The sequence below is a fragment of the Oryctolagus cuniculus genome, chromosome 19 (assembly GCF_051225735.1).
Source record: "Oryctolagus cuniculus isolate XC-2025 breed Fujian yellow rabbit chromosome 19, ASM5122573v1, whole genome shotgun sequence".
Taxonomy (NCBI): Eukaryota; Metazoa; Chordata; class Mammalia; order Lagomorpha; family Leporidae; genus Oryctolagus; species Oryctolagus cuniculus.
In genome coordinates, this window is record NC_142885.1 from 61,356,575 (window position 1) to 61,376,665 (window position 20,091).

Here is a 20,091-nt window from a genome sequence, read left to right on the forward strand (position 1 = left end):
TCTCCTCACGACATCTTGTCGCTGTCCTGATTTCTCCTCTTTTGAGAACACCACCCATGCTAGCTCAAGATCAACCTGCTCTTGAACTTGACTTCCCTCCCTGAAGCACCCACCTGCAAACCACACCACATTCTGAGGGACAGGGGGCTAGGGCTCAGCACACGAGCCAGGGAGGAAGGGACAGAATCCAGCTTCTTCAGCTTCTTTTTTTTTTTTTTTTTTTTTTTTTTTTAATAAGCCAGGAGCCAGGTGCTTCCTCCTGGTCTCCCATGGGGTGCAGGGCCCAAGCACTTGGACCATCCTCCACTGCCTTCCCGGGCCACAGCAGAGAGCTGGCCTGGAAGAGGAGCAACCGGGACAGAATCCGGCGCCCTGACCAGAACTAGAACCCCAGGGTGCTGGTGCCGCAGGCAGAGGATTAGCCTAGTGAGCCGCGGCACCAGCCCAGAATCTAACTTTTAATATGCTTTACAGACAGGCATACCTCCCCAAAGACCACCCGTAAACACCCACTAAGTGCCCCAGCCATATGGTCCAGGAGGAGGCACTTCCCCTGGCTGGGCTGCCTGGTTAGGAGGGGTCCTTCATGGCTCTCTAGCCACCAAAGATACCCTCTACACACACACACACACACACACACACACACACATACACACACACACACAGCCAATGGCATGGGGTCAACACATTGTATGGCAACCCTAAGCAGGTACGAAATGTTCCAGTGACTTACCTCGGCAAGGTGACACACAGATGTGTCAGCCTTGGGGTGAAACCCCAGGAAACACATTTCTGTAGCTCATGCACTTTATCCCAGCTCTACCCCCCTTCCTAGCGTCAGAGATTTCCCTGCAAGGCCTCACTTTGCTCCCTGTACACTGGAGACAATAATGAACATCTCTTGTGGTGCTTGTGGGAATAAATGAAGTCAGGCTGACAAAGTGTCTCGTGGCTCAGGACCACGCACAGCAGGTGCTCGACTGCTATGGAGACCCTGGCCGAGAGTCCCAGGGCAGCACTCTGCATCCCCACCTTAGCCAAGGGTCGTGATCACCCCTACACAGAGGCAAATTCAGTACCTCTCAGGCCAGGCCTTAGCACCTGTAATTTCACACCAGTGACCAAGCAATGAGCAAGTCAGACTGTCACTCACTCAATCTTTGCTAAATTTTTTTTTCAAAATTCATATTCCAGCTGGTGCCACGGCTCAATAGGCTAATCCTCCACCTGCGGCACCGACACATCGGGTTCTAGTCCTGGTTGCTCCTCTTCCAGTCCGGCTCTCTGCTGTGGCCCAGGAGTGGAGGATGGCTCAAGTACTTGGGCCCTGCACCCGCATGGGAGACCAGGAGAAGCACCTGGCTCCTGGCTTCGGATCAGCGCGGTGTGGCTGCTGCAGTGTGCCAGGACAGAGGTGTTCCCAAGCTATGACTGGAGCAAGTCCCCTTGGGTGAGAACTTAAAATGCAGACTCCCAGCCTCTTATTCTCCTACAATCCAGCTGCATGTCTCTGTAGCGAGGCCCAGGAATCTTCATTTTTAACAGACCAGCCAGGCCCTTCAGATCCAGGCAATGAGAGATTCCCCACCTGGAAGCTACCTCCTCACTTGGGGATCCCAAGAACGAACAGGGCACCTGCTTTCCTAATGGGAGTCCCATTCCATGCAGGGCCTTCTTGGGCAAGGCAAGGCCAGCTCAAGACCATGACTGTCCCTTTGTATGGCTCTCCGGCCTGCCCCAAGTGAAGGACTGGCCATGTGTGCCCCAGCCGGGAACAACTCAATGGCCCCAGGAAGGGCGTGACCTGCCCAGCAGTGGCCTCTGCTGGGCAGGGCAGCAGCACCAAGCCCATTCACGTGAGCTTCCCCAGGAAATATAATTTTCTGGAGACTGGAGAGCCTCATACTCCCGTTGCCGGCTCCCCAGGCAAGGTGCCCCAGAGCCTATCTGCACCCGACACTCACAAGCCTGCCACACTCACCATCTCTCCAACCCCTCTGTGTCTACTCTTGCCTCTCCCTGATAGTGCTGGGCTGTCAATCAGACCACCGTATTGCATGAATCCGAGAAACTGTGCCATCCTAGGGAGCTAACACCCACACCATTCACTGCCATGCCTGGCAGTCCTCTGAGCCCTCAGTAAGCCCTCAGCCTAGTGCTATGAGGCAGAAGGCACGTTTCACAGTACAGGAAACCAAGGCCCAGAGAGGGGCGGTAACTTTGCTAAGACCTCAGTGAGCCTACGGAGCCAACAGTAGATTTGCATTGAGGCTGTCTGGTCCCAGCGTCGTGCTATTCGTCCCAATTCTGGCATGTGGATGGATTTGATGTGGATCAAATCTCGTTCACTGAACGCAGCCCTCCCTGTACCTAACGGTGGTCTGGATGTCTGACCTTGATGCCAACATAGATGGCCAAGAGAGGCGGATGTGGGGAGTGGGACTGCGTGTCCTTGCCTCTGGGGTCCTGTCAGGTGACTGGACAATTCCCTAAACAAAGCCCACTTTGCCCTGGAAGCTGCACTTCCTTCTTCTAACAACGCCTCTTCTATCAGAGTGTGCAACCGCCGCACGCTTCTCCATTACTGCTGCACAAGGCAAGTCAGCGTTCTCTGCTCTCCGCGCCCTGGCGCAAAGAACTCAGAGTGAAGAAAGCCTTCGTGGCAGCAGCTAAGACTCTGAGAAACTCCACACTGCATCCGAGCGCCTGGATGCAAGTCCCAGCTCCACTGCCCGTTCCAGCCTCCTGCTCACGTGCATCCTAAGGAGGCAGCAGGCGATGGCGTCCCTGCCACCCACCTGGGAGGCCTCCGATTGGGTTCCCAGCCCCTGGTTTCAGTCTGCCCCAGCTCCAGCTGTTGCAGATATTAGGGAGAGGGAGGTTGAATGAGTAGATGGAACATTTACTCTCTCTAATAAATAATAAATAAAATTATTTTATAAAAAAGATGTAGCCCAGCCAGCGCCGCGGCTCACTAGGCTAATCCTCCACCTAGCGGCGCCGGCACACCGGGTTCTAGTCCCGGTCTGGGCACTGGATTCTGTTCCGGTTGCCCCTCTTCCAGGCCAGCTCTCTGCTGTGCCCAGGGAGTGCAGTGGAGGATGGCCCAGGTGCTTGGGCCCTGCACCCAGATGGGAGACCAGGAGAAGTACCTGGCTCCTGCCATCGGATCAGCGCGGTGTGCCGGCCACAGCAGCCATTGGAGGGTGAACCAATGGCAAAGGAAGACCTTTCTCTCTGTCTCTCTCTCTCTCACTGTCCACTCTGCCTGTCAAAAAAAAAAAAAGATGTAGCCCAATCAAGTGTATGGACACTGAACCTTATACATCCATTCAGCCCACATTTCCTGAGCACCTGCTACAGGTCAGCCCTGACCTGAGCTCTGGGGAGTCCATGTCAAGTCCTGTCTTCCTGGCACTCACAGTCCACTAGGGCCACAGATGGGCCACCCAGCAAGCACATGTGTGTCACAAGCATCATGCAAACTCTGCTGTGGCATCAGCAAGAGTCTGGAGCCTTGCGGGCACCTTCCCTGCATTCCTCACTCAGCAAGGGCTTGTTAGCTGTCACCAAGGACAGCTGGTGGTTTGTTCTGCAACTCTAGACTAAGCTCAAGGTTTTATTTTCTTTTCATTGAGTAGTGAGTAATAGTACATCAACTTTGCTTCTTTGTCAGGAATTACACTGACTTCTCCATTGCCCACAATTGTATGCTCATGTTTCTTGGGTGACACACATCCCGCAGAGTGCTGGCAGCCAAACGGGGCAGGTGGGCAAGGAAGGAGAATGTAGGCACAGGCTCAGTTCTGTACATCAGAGCAGGTGCTGGTTCATTCTTCGATGGCTGAATGAACTCACATTACTTTTCTCTGGAAGCTGGGATTCAAACTCTAAGAGGCAAGAGACTGTCCTGTGGCCATCGCCAAGCCTGTAAGGAAGCAGAGACTTGACAACAGGAGCAGGGAGGGAGCCCAGCATTCATCCCTGAGGTACTCAGGCAGCACCTCCTGTGTGTCTGTCCCTGACCTGGACCTGCAAGGACAGGAAGGAGCCAAAAGCAACATGGTCACTGCTCTCATTGAGCTTAAAGACAACAGAGCGGTGCAGCCATTACAAGCAGATACTAGAACAAGGGTGCCCTGGTTCTCATCCCAGGTCTATATACTTGAAGTGGGTCTTAGGTAAATTTCTTACCTTCTTTGTGACTCAATTTTCCCATCTGGAAAATGGGCAGGCTGATGGCACCACACACGGGTTTTGTGTGGATTATATGAACTAGTGTGATTGATGCGCTTAGTGCAGAAGAAATTCTAAGAGTGTGAGCTATTCTGTGTGCACAGTCACAGGGGAGGGAGGCCTAAGGCATGAGCCTTGATACAGGAGGGGACTTCACAGCGTTTGTGGAAAAGAGAAGCAAAAGATGTTTATTTGGATGCAAAAAAAAGTGGAAATCCATGCATAATTTTTGCATAATATATTCTCCGTGAATGTTTTGAAGGCCCTGCGTATAGAAATATAATTGTGGGACACTCTGAGAGTGTAGGATAAAGGGATTTGACCTGGAGAATCAATTAAGGTGTCTGAAATGCAGAGCCATTTGAGCAGACATGTGTGAAGCCTCCCAGGGTTAGACTGGAGAGAAGACTGACCCAGAGAGAAAGGCACGTGCAAACGTCCTGTGATAGGAGAAATTTCCACCAGCTTGAAAGGAGGTTTGGCTGGAAGGCAGAGCTCAAGCCGGGGCTGGAGGTACAGACAGGGGCGGCCCCTGATGGAAGCTTCTCTCTATGCGGAGCGTCTGCCTCCAGGCAGGTCTACACCTTCCTCATCCCAGGCAATTTATTATTCGGCTTTTCATCAACCATCTCTAGAGAACTTTCACAGACCCCTCTTAGCAAAATCCTACTGTTTCCCTGAAAATAAGTCACATTTGTCAGCTATTTTTGAAGAGGTTAGGATGGAAGGTTAAAGACATTCTCCTTGATTCGCCAGTAAGAATTTCTGTTGTCGTGTATGTAGTCAAACGACTTATAAGGCTCCTTGCTTGCTTCCCAGAAATATTGGGGATTTTAAAATAGAACAGTCTTCGCTTGCTGCTCAGAGACCTCAGTGCCGCACACCAAGGCGGGAGGCTGAGGAGCGGGGTGCTGGTCACTGAGCGCCCACTGGGGCCCGGTGCTGCCTGGGCAGTGGACTCCCCACAGGTTTCTTTTACATTTTATCTTCACAGCTGCCCTGTAAGTTAAAGACAATCAATGTTCCCACTTCACAGGTGCAAAAACTGAGGTTCTTGTGACCCTGCAGAGGGCCGGGGAACCAAAGGCCTGAACCTAGTAGCATTCTCAAATACGCTTGATGAGTGGTTAGGGGGAGAAGAAAGGCGACACGGTGGTTCAAGGCCAGGCTGCCCATCCACTGCTCCCCTCCCAGGAGGTGGCCAGCGCTGCTGATTTGCTGAGACAGTCCCTCAACGTCCAGCTCCAGGACACTCATCATTTCCAGGCAAACCAGGGTGGTTGGTCACTCTACACCCCAGGCCAGTGCAACCAGGAAAATCCTCACACGGCAGGTTCTGGAGCCAATGTGGAAGTGCATCAACAATAAAGGCGGTAAACAGTAAAGTAGGACAAACAAAAGGATATAGATGTGCCTCCCAAGCGGCAGGCTTACTCACACCCTGTACATCCCATGAACTTGGGATACACAGAGGGGTGAGGTACACGTAGGCATCTGGGGCAGCAATGAAACCACCACTCGGGATGCCTGCATTCCATAGCAGAGTGCCTGGTGCAAGTCCTGGCTTCTCCACTTCTGACCCAGCTTCCTGCTAACGTGCACCCTCCATGGGAGGCAGCAGGTGATGGCTCAAGCACTTGGGTCCCCAAGCACCTGGGAGAACTGGATGGACTGAGTCTCAGGCTCCTAGCTTTAGCCTGGCTCAGCACTACCTGGCTATTGCAGCCGTTTGAGGAGTGAACCAGGGGATGGAAGATCGATAGATCGATCGATCGATCTCTGTCTCTCTCTCTCTCTTCCTCTCTCTCTCTCTCTCTCTGCCTTCCAAATAAAAAGAAACATTTTAAAACATTTATAGAGCTACTACCATACACAGTGACCATGGTTTCCAAATCCAGGACTGGAATCACTTGATTCGGTCATCAAATCAAAACAGACATCTGGTACCTGCTGGACTCCAGGTGCTAGGAACTGTTTCCTGGCTGGGAACCTGTAGCTGTGAAAGTTATATTCTAACAGAGAAGACCTGAAAAAATACCCCTCCGTCTCTGTCTTTCAAATAAATGAAAGTTTCTAAAAAATAAACAAATTAATACATAAACAGATATGTCAATAAATATATCAATAAGATAATGTCAGGGCTGATAAGAGCTTTACAGAGCATAAGCAGGAGATGTGAACCAGAGTGACTGGAGTGAAGACGTGAAGACAGCCCAGGCTGGTATAACCACGGAGAAGCTCCCTGGGGGAGGTGACCTTGACCCTGCGACCTGGCCCTGAAGCCAAGAGCCAAGTCAAGCATGTGGAGGCCAAACACGCCAGGGAGAAGCGAGGCAGGTGGAAGTGTCAGTCTCCAAGGCAGGAATGAGCGTGGCAGGTTCAAGGTGCACAAAGACGGGGAGGGGGGTGCGCACTGCGAGGAAGGGTGCGGAGAGTGAAGCCAGGTGAGGGCCGAGAGACAAGAGAGGGGAGCAGGAGTCCAAGTGGTCATCAGGGGCAGGGATGGGAAATCACTGGCAGGGTGTCATCGAGGAACCACGGACAGGGTGAGCGGCCCTCACCCAACCGTCTCAAAATCCTAACCTTGCCGAGCGCCACATGACTTCACAAGTGGAAATGTCCACACCTGCCCTCGTGTTCAGTCTCAGTCAAAACCCGGGCACATGAGAAATATCGTATACAACCACCTCCAGGCTACGTGCATAAGGGGTACAAGAAACATGAGGACATTGTGTGTTTAGACTTGGGTCCCTTCTCCAAGATACCTCAGTATGTTCATGCAAATATGTCCAACTTGGAAACAAAGCTGAAAACCTGAAAACGCTCTGGCCCTGGGCTTCTCAGATAAGAGACTCAACCTGCGATGCGACTGAACGTATGCGAAGAGAACTGTAGGGCTGCTGCTGGGAAGTGGATTACAAGGTCTCAGTGACCGCAGAGAGCTGGCTAGAGCTCAGGTGACCAGTGATGGAGGGTGTGCCAGTGGGAGGTGGCATAGCAGGTGTCAGGTATATGACAACCGGTGACAGACTGGACACAGCAAGTATAGAGAGAAGGTACTCCTCTTGATTTCTAACATGCTTAGCTGCTTGAGTAACTTATTGCAATTCTCCGTGCCTCAGTTTCCCCAACCATAAATGAGAGTAGTCATGTCTACACGGAGGGTTGCTGGGAGAGTCAAACACCTGCTAGGCAAGGGGCCCAGGCCCAGGGAGCATGAAAATAAATCCAAATCTGTTTTTCCATTGGCATGGTTGAGGCTTGTCTGTCATCGGGAAAGAACAACATATGGCTGAAGAAAGCCAACTTAATCCAGGAAAACAGCACTGACTCCCAGCCACGTGGAGCCCTGTGTGTTTCTTGGTTCGGTGAACCCATGTGAATGGTGCCTTTACAGCACCTGTCAGTCAGCTGTATTTCTGCCATAGATGAGCTTCGAGAGTTGATTAATTTCAGTGCAATTGACGGCACTGAGTGTTTAAGGGACAGGGCTGACTCATTACTCATCAAGCAGGGGGAACAATGGGGGCCTCGCTCCTGCTAATGACTGTTTGTGGAGCTCTCCCAAGACAATGCCTGACAAAGAGCTCCTTGGCCTCCTTTCTTCCCTCCCTCCACAGCATCTTTAATCATCTTTAGAGCCACGCGGTCCAGGTGACACACGCACCAGGAGTTATTACAGAAAAACGATGTCATTTCCACAGCCCAGAGGGACACTCAGAGAGAGGGGGAGAATCCCCAGGTCACTAAGAGAAGCACAAAGCTCAGCAGAGACTTCGTCCGTGTGGTTGAACACCACGTCACTTGTTTCTCCTCTTCTTATTTTATTATTAAACTACTACTACTGCTGTCTGTGGGTAAGCTAGATTTATTCAGTCCTCCCTGGGGGATTTAAGGCATGCAACGAGAAGTATTAAAAATTTAAATTTAAAACATTTTTTTTTAATTTTATTTGTGGTTTAAAAACATAAAAGTATTATGAAGAAGGGCAAAACCGGCTCTAACTCAAGGTGTTTTGTCCACTCTGGAAACAAGAGCTGGCTTCCAGTACTCCCTTTGGTTGGCTCACTTCTTTGGTGAAACCACCATGGACCAGCACGGTTGCTGTTTGTGCCAGTAGACCCCCAGGAACTAAGAAAATAAAAATGTAAAATACAATTAATACAAACAGGAGGATGGAAGGGAGGTTATACTTCCTGAGCCCCACAGCGACCCATGCAGCACCAACAGCAGTTCACATGCAAATGCACACAGAAATTTTTCATTAACTTTTGTCCTGTTATTATTATTACTACTACTATTTAAGATTTCTTTTAAAGATCACTTACTTTAAAGTCAGACTTTTGCAGAAAGATCTACTGGTTTGCTCCCCTACTGATTGCAATAGTTGGAGAGCCAAGAACTGAATCCTGGGCTCTCACGTGGCGGCAGGGACCCAAGCCAGAGAGCCACCACCTGCTGCATCCCGGCGTGCACACGGCAGGAAGCTGGAACTTGGAGCAGAGTCAGGACTCGGGATATGGGCCGCCCAAGCAGCATCCCCCACACCGCACCAAAGGCCCACCCTGCATTATCTGCTTTCCATTTGTGCACATTCGGAAGCCCCTCGGTGTTCAGTGCACATGCTACGTTCAGCAGTGCGCAGATGATGGTATCAGGGAATCCTCACAATTACCCTCAGAGACAGCAAAGACTAGGAGCCCGTTCTTCAGATGACAAAGCCAAGGCCCAGCATCACATGCTGAGAAGTAGCCAGCCAGAACTCCATAGTGCACTCTTCCACACCTGGGATTCCCCGTGTGAATGCCACGGCAGGATATTCCACACTGAGAGCTTCCTTGCATCTCCCTTGAATAACCTTAAGGAGACAGGCAGTCACGTGGAGACTGCTTGAGCATCAAAGCAGAAAGTCTGCATTCCAATCTGCCCCTGGGCTGCTGGAGACAACAGGACAGGACACTTCTCCCTGTCCACATCTCGCTACTTAGCTTCTAAGATAATGGTTGCTACAGATTTTATTACAAAAATCATACAATGATAGACAAGTAAAGGGAAAAAATTAATTGTATACCTAATATCCCTATCTGGAAGTTAATCTTAACTCTTTGATACTTAGGAATATCTCTACGTGTCCATATTTTTATCAGCTCTACAACTAGCACCCTATTATCCACATGACTCTAACTGTGTCCTGGCAAAGCTGACCCATCCAGCCTAGGCCTCAGACCCTGTCAGCAGTCACTCTGCACCACTATGATACAGCGTCTAGTACGGCCTCCATGTCCTTTCTTGGGCATTAAAGGTAATACCTCCACAATGATTCTCGTAACACAGATTCCTGGGAGTGGTTCCCCCTTTTGAGGAGATATATAACCTCTGTCCTTGAAGACGTACACACACAAGTTGGAGGCAATGGAGAAGACAAAAGCCCAAGTGTCAGGTTTCTGACACAGAGGTTAAGAGGTATCCAGGAATGCCTGCATCCCACACTGGAGTGTCTAGCTAAAGTTCTAGATCCTCTTTTTTTTTAAGATGTATTTATTCATTTGAAAGGCAGAGTTATAGAGAGGGAGGGAGAGACAGAGACAGACGGGTCTATCCGCTGTCAAAGGCCAAAATGGGCAGGTTAGGCCAGGTGAAAGCCATGAGTCTGGAACTCAATTCGGGTCTCCCATCCTGGTGGCAGGGTCCGAAGGACTCAGGCCCTCTTCCACTGCCTTCTCAGACATGTTTGCAGGGCGCTGAGTCAGATGTGGAGCAGCAGAGACTCAAACTGGTGCTCACAGGGATGCTGGCCTCCCAGGAGGCAGCTGAACCCACTGCGCCACGGTGCCGGTCCCACTCCTCTAACTCCGATTGAACTTCGTGCTAATGGCACACTGTGGGAAGCACCAGGTAATGCTCAAGTACTTGAGTCCCTGTCAGCCACATGGGAGTCCTGGATTGACTTCTAGGCTCTGGACTTCAGGCTGGCCCAGCCCTAGCTGTTTTGGGCATTTGAAGAAAAAAAAAAATCAGCGGATGGAATAACTCACTCTAAGTCTGTCTGCCTTTCAAATATTAATTAATTAATTAATTAATTATTTTTGAGTCAAAGGAAAACTACCCAGGAGTGGGGTTCCAGGTGTTGCACTGAGCCAAAGCCCCATGGTATCTCCTACCCAGCTGAGCAGTTCACAAGGAGCTGACCATCTGCAGTATAAACCCGGTGGGGACAGGAGGGTGATGCCAAGACGGGTCGACTACACCGCCCAAACAGGAGGAGCAACAGGAGGAGACGAGGACTCCTTACACTCTCAGGACTCTTCTGGGTCTAACTTTCTCCTTTGACAGGGAAGGTTCACGCCATAGGTAGAGAAAACACTCATGCCGTCAGGAACTGTTCTTGGTTTGATTACAACACAGGCAGCAGTCCACTATTTTCTGCTTCCTCCCCACGGTCGGCAGCTCGGGGAAACAGCACAGAGGACGCATTGTCCTCCCCACAGTGTGAAGAGCAAAGCCAAACTAGGTCACTGCTTGGTGAACCCTCGAACCAGGAAGAAAAGTAAGGAAGTGATGACCAACAGGAAACCCAGGGCTGGGCACCTGACCTTGACCAACAACCACAAAATGAACCCGGGGTCACCCGATCCACGTGCTAACTTCAGAAGTGGGAAAAGTGAGTCTTGTGGACATTCCTCTAGTAGCAAGGAGTGACACAGCTGCTAGGGGGCCATCCCAGGGCCCAGCTAGGCCAACTTCTAACCCAAAGCAGTCAGGACCACTCCATCATGAGCAACTTCTATTAACTCCTAGACACTAGCGTGATAAAATGCCAAGACTAAGTCTGCAAATACAACACACACACACACACGTAACCAAAAATTAATGTCTGCTCAAGGTTTTGCGTTTGTGGATAACTCCTGGCTAGTGCCTGCGGAGTCTGGAACATGAAGTAGATTTCCCTCTAGGTTATTGTTTCAGTCTGGAGATTTTACTTCCCACATCAGACAAAAAATATTAGCTGAACAACAGGCTCAATCAAGAAATAATAGAAGAAATGAAATATTGAATGAATGAGGGAGGGAATGCATTTAATTCATTGAATAGTGCATTTAATTCGTTGAATAATGAATTCACATCTGAAAGGGCTACTTGATGAAATCCACAGATTTGAGCAATAGAACCGGTGACCATGCCCACTACAGAATTCTTAGTTTGTCTCGGCACAGAGCTTCCTGTCTAGGTTTCCTCATTCATAAAGTACTTTGTGAAAGTACTGTAAGTGAGGCCGGCACTGTTATGCAGTGGGTTAAGCTGCCCCCTGTGATGCCAGCATCCCATATGAGCACCAGTTTGAGTCCCTGCTGCTCCACTTCCAATCCAGCCCCCTGCTAATGCATCTGGGAAAGCAGCAGAAGCCAGCCACATGCTTGGGCCTCCGTCACCCACATGGGAGAACCAGATGGAGTTTCAGGTTCCTGGCTTTAGCCTGATCTAGTCCTGGTCATTGCATTCATTTGAGGAGGGAACCCATGGATGGAAGCTCTCTCTCCCCCCTAATACCCCTTCTCTCTCTGACTCTGGCTTTCAAATAAATTTTTTTTAAAAAAAATGCTGTTAAATCTGTTAGCCATTTACAGTGATTCAGAAGGAAAATCAGAAATCACACACCCAGGAGGTGCCTGGATTAGCTGTGGGTTTCCTAGATGCTTGGCTTCTTTATCATGACCATCAGAAGTTATGTTCTTATCTGAGTCGTGCAAAGCAGAATTCAAATAAATTCCTTGGTACTTCATCATCATGTTTTGTTTGAGATATGCTATTTTTCTTTTTTTAACAAATTTATTTGAAAATCAGAGTTACACAGAGAGAGAAGGAGAGGCAGAGAGAGAGAGAGAGAGAGAGAGAGAGAGAGACCTCTCTCTCCATCCGCTGGTTCACTCTCCAATTGGCCACAACAGTCGGAGCTGTGCTGATACGAAGCCAGGAGCCAGGAGCTTCTTCCACGTCTCCTGCATGGGTGCAGGGGCCCAAAGACTTGGACCATCTTCTACTGCTTTCCCAGGCCATAGCAGAGAGCTGGATTGGAAGTGAAGCAGCGGGACTTGAACCGGTGCCCATATGGGATGCTGGCACTACAGGCGGCAGCTTTACCCATTATGCCACAGCGCCGGCCCCGAAATACGCCATTTTTCAAAACAACAGAGTGTAAGGGGAAACAAATAAGAAATTAGTTATGTGTTATGCAGATGTTAAGGACATGAGCTCTCAGAATCCATCCCAAGAAAAATGCTTGGAGGAGGGGCTTTCCCCTGGGAAAAAAACTCTTCCAAAAGTCTCACAATCCCACGCCCAGGGCACACGCCTGTGCATGTCCCTCAGCTTCCCTGAGTTTCAGAGACCCTCTCCGTGAAGGGACATTAATGACCCCTACCCTTCCCAGAGGTGGTAACCATCAAACGAGATGATGCATTTAAATACCCTCAGGATAGATGGGAATTAAGCAGCCACTTGGGATGCCTACAGCCCATACTGGAGAACCTGGGTTTGAGTCCCAACTCCATTTCTGACTCTAGTTTCCTGGTAATGCACAACCTGGCAGAAATGGGTGATGCCCCCCGAGCTCTTGCCTGGACAAGCCCTGGCCATTGCAGGCATTTGGGAGAGTGTATCAATGGATGGGAGTTCCATTTGTCTCTCAGCTTTTTCAACTATAAAATAAGTAAGTAAATAAAATTTTAACATAAACCATCGACATAAGGTGTTGGATGTGGTAAGTGTGCAGGAAACTTTAGCAAAAAATATTATTAATTATTAGTTGTATTAAGCCCAAAGAGTTGTGTGAACCCTCAAGTAAAAATTAAAGATGCCAAAAACCTAGCACAGGTGCTGGCTGTCAAGAGGGACCTGATGAAGGCTCATTTCTTGTTAGATTGCCCAGACGGCCTTATGGGGGATTTTCTGCATTTACTGATTTTCTGTAGGGCAAAATCACTATGCAGGAAATATCCAGGCATCCTCCAGAAATCCATCATAAAAAACCTAATTCCCAAGGGGCAGTTAGCCTAGTGGTTAAGACACCCACGCCATGGGGCGGCGCTGCAGCTCACTGGGCTAATCCTCCGCCTTGCGGCGCCAGCACACCTGGTTCTAGTCCCAGTCGGGGCGCCGGATTCTGTCCCGATTGCCCCTCTTCCAGGACAGCTCTCTGCTGTGGCCCGGGAAGGCAGTGGAGGATGGCCCAAGTCCTTGGGCCCTGCACCCCATGGGAGACCAGGATAAGTATCTGGCTGCTGCCTTCGGATCAGCGCGGTGCGCCGGCCGCAGGGCGCCGACCGTGGCAGCCATTGGAGGGGGAACCAATGGCAAAGGAAGACCTTTCTCTCTGTCTCTCTCTCTCACCTCTCACTGTCCACTCTGCCTGTCAAAAAAAAAAAAAAAAAAGACACCCATGCCTGAGAGTGGATAACGTGGGTTTAGTCCTGGGTGCAGCTCCCACCTGCAGCTTCCTGCTCATGCAGACTCTGAAAGACAGCAGTGCTGGCTCAAGTAATTGAGTTCTTGCCATCTACAGGGAGGCCAGGATGGAGTTTGCAGCTCCTTCTTAGGCTTGAATCAGTCCTGGCCATTGGAGGCATATGGGGGCTGCAGGCTCTGGGTCAGAGCTCACAGCTGCCCTTGGCTCAATACCAGGCACACAGACTGCAAACTTCTTTCTGTCACCTAAGAAAGTTTGCTTTAAAATAAAACCATCCATCTGCCACCATGTGGGACTGGACATGTTCCAACAATGAGAGCCACAGCTAGAAGTCCTGGACCCCAGAAGCTGCTGGAAACACTCCAGGTTCTCCCCGTATTGGATGAGGCACCATGGACAGAGGGTCTGGGTGACAGAGGGAGACCCAGCTACTGGCCCGCATCTGCAGTGGACTGGTCCTCTCCTTCCACGATGGGTGGAAGAGCAGAGAAGGGTTTATTAAAACTTCAAGAAACCTCCCAGAGTGAGCATTAGAACATGTAACCCAAAGACATGGAATCAAAGGAAGCAAAAAGATCTGGGGGCAGGGGAGACCCTAGGAGAATAAAGATCTAGTCTGCCTCGGTTGATTTTCTTGAAGATGCCCAACCAGAACAGCTACAGAGAGAACCACACACCGGCCCTCACCTTCAACACCAATGCCGTGGGTCTCTTTCTGCTGCATCCAGCACTGGGCAGGAAAATCAGCCAGGGAAGACCAGGCTAGCAGGACGCAATGACCCTAACGCAGAGGTGCAGGAGGACGCAGGAGGGAATGAGGCATGACGCACCGGCAGAAACCAGCCAGGCAAAGCAGAGGCTGAGTGTTTCAGGAAGCAGAGATAATGTGAACAAAGACACAGAGGGGAAAGGGAACAAAAACATCCTAAGAGCAGAAAGAAGCTCAGGATGGCTGAATTGGAATGTTGGCCAAGCACAAGGTGAGAAGTCAAAATAGGCCACGGTGTTGTGGGCTGCAGTAAGGAATTTAACTTCTCCTGCTGGAGCAATGGGGAGCCACAGAAGACCTTAGGCAGGTGATGGTGCAGTAAAGTTCCCTGGTTGCTTTGTGAGAGCTCTTGGTACTCTCAAGGACCGAGTGACTACGGATTACTCAAGCCACCTCTCAGCTTTGTCTTCTGGAAAATGAGCCAAGAGCACTAATAGAGGGGCCAGAGTCCATCCTGCCTCCCCAGGACAGGCCCAGGAGGCCCTTGATATCCTACAGCCCCCAAACCATGCAAAAACTCAGCTCTGCGAGGCTGGTTCCTTGTCCAGAATGCCTCTCATACCTACACACCTAAGTCACTTTTGTCAGCCTATGTAGGCCCTGAACTGAGGTTCAGAAAACACAACCTCCCTCAATAAGGTCCCTTCTAGCCCCAATCCCAGGATGTTTCTGCCTTCATTACTCACCTGGGCCACAACAAGGCTGGCCGATGCACACACGGTCACTGAGGAAAACCTGCTTCTCCCAGAGGTGGGGGACAGGGGTGGCAGATCAAGCATCAGCATCGTCCCTGGACCACAGCCCCTGGGCAATGCCGGCTAATACGCTGTTGCACTTGGAGCAAATTAATGGCCTTGATGCTTATGTGGAGACTGCCTCCTCTGTTCCACGGTGGGAGAGCTATGCATGCAAACCAACGCTGACACAGAGTAAGTGTGTGTGCTCCGTTCACGTGCTGGAAGGTCTGATTGCATAGTCCCGGCCGTCTCGAGATGCAGATTGCATTCCGACCAGCAGCGTGGCCCAGTTTATCAGGAGAGGCGAGCTGCAGCGGGGGAAAGCACAAAGCTCTTCCTCCCAGGCCCCGGGCAGCCTTCCCCAGGGGGGCAGCTACACGGCAGCTTTCCAGCTCCTCTCCATCCTATCCTGCGGCTTTATTTTCTTCACAGGATGTATCTGGCTCTCAAATTATCTGGTAGATGACACTGTTCACTGATTCATCACCCGTTGGCCAACACTCAGTGGGAGACGTGCTGTTTGCTGTAGTGACCCTAGTGTTTTCAACAGAGCCAGGGCACAGTAGATGCGCAGTGAACGTTTGGTGAGTGGATAGTCGTTCACTACCCACGTCACAGCCGTGGAGCCTCTGCATCGCTTAAACCGAGTCAGGACGGCAGGCCAGTGATAAAGGGGGCTCAGGAAACAGCATACGAATCCTTGCTCTGCCACTGACGAGGGGATCCCGGGCAAACTACTTATGTCTGTGTACCTGGGCAATGGGTTAATAACACTGCCTCTTAGTAGGCACTGTAATATGAGTGAGATCCTCATAATAGCACCTAGCACATACTCAAGGGATGCCATTAGTAGCTTAACAGCTTTAGATTGAGTCACAATTTTGATTTAAATATGTTGGGATTTTTACATTTTTTATTTATTTTCAATTTATTTGAAAGGCAGAAGGAGAGGGAGAGCAAGAAAGAGAGAGACCTCTTCCATCTGTTTATTCACTCCCGCAATGCCCATAATAACCAAGGCTGGGCTAGACCAAGGAATTCAAACCAGGTGTCCCACATGGGTGGCAGGAACCCAACTATTTGAGCTACCACCTGCTGCCTTGCAGGGTGCACATTAGCAGGAAACCAGAATCAGGAGCAGAGTCAGGACTCAGATATGGAATGCAGGTGTCCCAAGTAGCAGGTTTACTGCTGTGCCAAACATATACTCCTTAAGTATATGATTTCAACTTTAAATTACTCTCACTGCCAATAACAAGCATGGTGAGTCTCTATAACAATGCTATAAGGTGGGTACTACTACTGCCACCATCTTACAGATCAAGAAACTGAGGCACAAGTCAAGGGCATGAGGTCACAGAGCAAGGAAACAGCACAGCAAGGATCCAACCAGGAAGGCAGCAGGTCCCGGAATCTATGTGCTGAACCACAGCACTGGACGGCTCCAGAATACTCACATCACCCTTCCAAGAGTGGATGGAAGCAGCATCAGAAACAGTAGCACGCACTTGGCTTCTTATGGAAACATTTAAACATAGCAAGAATGCTATCGACGAATGTTTTAAGGATTTGAAGAGATCACTTCACTGCCATGCTACAGTCATCCTGGGAGCCGTGAGCGTAGTGTTCATCTCCCACAGGGGCAGGTGCACTGAGTCCCCCAGCAACACAGCCCTGTGCCGTGTCACCTCCGAGCCTTCACGCTTCCGGCTGCCTCCTCTGGCAGCCTTGCCAGTCTACCGTCTCCTGCTGACCTTTGGGTCTGAGCCCACAGTGCTTCCTTGGAGATGCCTCACTTAAGAACTCATGCGTGCCAAGTTTCCAATTCTGTGAATATTTCACCAGCAATGTTTATTTCAAAGCTTCTATAAGTGGAATATTTATTGTTCAATTTAAGTCTTTGTAGGTGTCCTATATAAGGGATGGTGAGACACAGTGGTTGAAAGTCCTCTCCTTGCATTGCAACCACAGATCTAACTTTTAAAAAACTTCAGATTATGTGTGTATATGAAAGATAGACAGAAACAAAGAGACAGACACACAGTGAGAACTCCCATCCATGGTTCACTCCCCAACTGCCTACAGCAGCCAGGAGGTCAAAGTCAGGAGCCATGGCCAGCGCCATGGCTCACTAGGCTAATCCTCATCCTGTGGTGCCGGCACACCAGGTTCTAGTCCCATTTGGGGTGCCAGATTCTGTCCCGGTGGCTCCTCTTCCATTCCAGATCTCTGCTGCAGCCCAGGAAGGCAGTGAAGGATGGCCCAAGTGCCTGGGCCCTGCACCCGCATGGGAGATCAGGAGGAAGAACCTGGCTCCTGGTTTCAGATTGGTGCAGTGCGCCAGCCATAGTGGCCATTTGGGGGGTGAACCAATGGAAGGAAGACCTTTCTCTCTGTCTCTGTCTCTCACTGTCTAACTCTGCCTGTCAAGAAAACAAACAAACAAAAAAAAGGAGCCATAAACTCAACCCAGGTCTTCCTTGTGAGTGACAGAAACCCGACTACTGAGGCATCGCCACTGCCTCTCAGGGTCTACATGAGCAGGAAACAGGAGTCAGGAGCCAGAGCCAGAGCCAGGGATCAAACCCAGGGACTCCGGCATGGGAAACCTCCTCTTAACTGGCATCTCAACCATTATGCCAAATACCTAAGTTTTAAAGCCACTGATTCAGTGCCCACTGACTCCAAGATCTATGTCCATTTCACTTACTCCCAGTCACACAAGTACTTAACAGCCAATCAGTAAACATGTGTCTTGTTAAAATGACCATTGTGTGGAGGGAAAATCCAAGGTGAGAGAAGTTCAATAACTGGCTATCAGCCAGTAAGCACTAGGGTTGGGATTCAAACCCGTATCCCTGGATCCAAGTTCTTCCTGCTGCCCAGGTGGGAATGGGTTTGACATTCACCCGTCTGAAATTTGAAAGCTCAAAGATACTTCTAGGATCTTCTCTCTGTAGGGTTTTCAGATTCTGGCTTGTGAAACAGATCAGAAGTCTAAAAAATCCAGTGAGCCAGTTTCTAAGAAAACTCTCACTAGAGTCTTCTCCTTTAACTCAGGAACTAAAAACACATCTCTTTGGCCAGACTCAGCTCTGGAGCATTGCACACAGGGAACAAATATGTCCCTGCAGTCTGGGATGAAGCAAGCTGAGTAAGGATGGAGAGGATGAGGGGCCACAAGGGAGGAGGGCAGTGAACCCCATACTGAGCGATCCCAGAGGGACAGAGACTGGTTCCCCTGGGAGGGCTGCCAAGGAAACATCCTGAGGATGAAAATTTGGGACTGGACTGGAAGGATCATTCAGTAAATTTGCAATCCATTTAAGCTAATAAGGCATCCTTGGCAGAGAGAGCAGCAAAAGCCTTGAAGTGTAAAGTGCGTGGCTCTGGGCTACTGAGCACTGGTCTGAGGAGGAATGTGGTGTCCAAGGAGGCTGCTGGGACAGTGAGTTCCAACTGTGGGAGGCTAAGGAATTTGGGCTTCCCGCTGCAGGAAGAAAGATGTCAACTTCAGGTTGTCATAGAAACAAGAACATAAAAGATCCAATCCAGGAGTCAAAAAGCAACCACAAATACCCCCATGGAAGGGAGTAGCTAGCTGTTTATCAAGCCCATGTGTCTTTCCTCCTGTGTACACAGCCAGACAGCATTTTCCAGATTCCCGTGCTGTTAGGTATGGACACATAACTAAGTCCTGGCCTCTAGAATATGAATAGACATGAATATGAATAGACACTTCCTGGCCAGGCCTCTTAATGTGGGATACCTCCCAAGGCATCCTCCGGTCTTTTGTGCCCAACATCTGCTGACCCTGATGGGCCAGGCAACCCTGAGAGCCGTATGATGAAGTTGGAACTTCCTCCATCATCCTGGGTGGTCCCAGGGAGCACAGCTGCCCATGCTGATCCTCACTCTCCAAATGCTGTTCATCAACACATAACTTGGTCTTAAAGTGAATGCAAAGTAAGTTTATGGTTTACTACACTCCTGAGACTCTAGGGTTTAACTGCCCTGAAAGCCAGCATTACCTTAGCATACACTTTGTATACATACCCTTAGTATACCTTTTGAGTTAGTGGATTCCATAAATATTCTTTGAACGGCTACTATGTGTCATGGATCCTTCCAGGTGTTGGAGATACAGTAGACAAGGAAAAAGTCCCTAACCTTATGTAACTTAGTGGAAGAGACGGTATAAAGACAAGTATCAAACTAAGATCATTTCAGACAGTGAAGCTAAAGGAAATAAGCTAAGATGATGTGATGAGAGAGTAGGAGGTAGGGCACTTCCCTAACTAGGGAAGTCATTTCCTTCAGCATGTTTATCATCATCAGAACTAACAAGCATCCCAGACATCTGAGGACCAGAGAACATCATAAAGGATCACCCTTAAATCATCTTCATCCAAAATTTGACACTCAACTCAAAGGAAACCATACTTTCTTGTCTTGAGAAGACTTTGACAAGAACATGTGAGGCAGGCATGCACTGAAATCCTGGTAAAATGTTAACAGGAGAATCTATCACCCGCAAAGTTGGTTCAGCTACATTTTATCCCATAAATTACTCACTCAAGTCAAAGCAAAGCTGCCATTTCATTAATCCTACATATCAGCTTCCAATAGTACACATTCTGTCTACGAGCAGATGGCAAAAGTGTTGCTTCACCATTTGCTGAGGAGCATGGAAGAAGCCCCCCTGAGATGCTAGTTAGTGTGAACTCTGACTTTCAGGGTGAGAAGAAGGCGGAGACTGGCCCAACACCCTGAGCTTTCCCTGTGACCACAGACCTCCCACCCAACAGATCATGCCAGAGCTTGGTAGTCATGTTAGTCATCAAGGTACAGAAATAGAGCCATACTTCTTAGTAACAGCTGCTGCC

The 20,091-nt window shown here is 49.7% G+C and overlaps 1 protein-coding gene across 7 annotated transcripts in view; it reads right to left on the reverse strand.

The window, feature by feature from the left end:
- Positions 1-20,091, reverse strand: part of SHISA9 (shisa family member 9) — a 346,359-nt gene that overhangs the window by 192,221 nt on the left and 134,047 nt on the right. For 3 of the 7 annotated variants that reach the window (XM_089321830.1, XM_089321834.1, XM_089321833.1), the window contains one exon: positions 8,189-8,367. The exons of 3 other annotated variants lie outside the window; for them this stretch is intronic. In XM_089321830.1, coding sequence (XP_089177956.1) covers positions 8,196-8,367 — 172 coding nt within the window. In that variant the 3' untranslated portion in view covers positions 8,189-8,195. Of the gene's footprint in view, positions 1-8,188; positions 8,368-8,852; positions 9,095-20,091 lie in introns of those variants that run through there. One more of the 7 variants, XM_089321832.1, reaches the window with a different exon arrangement.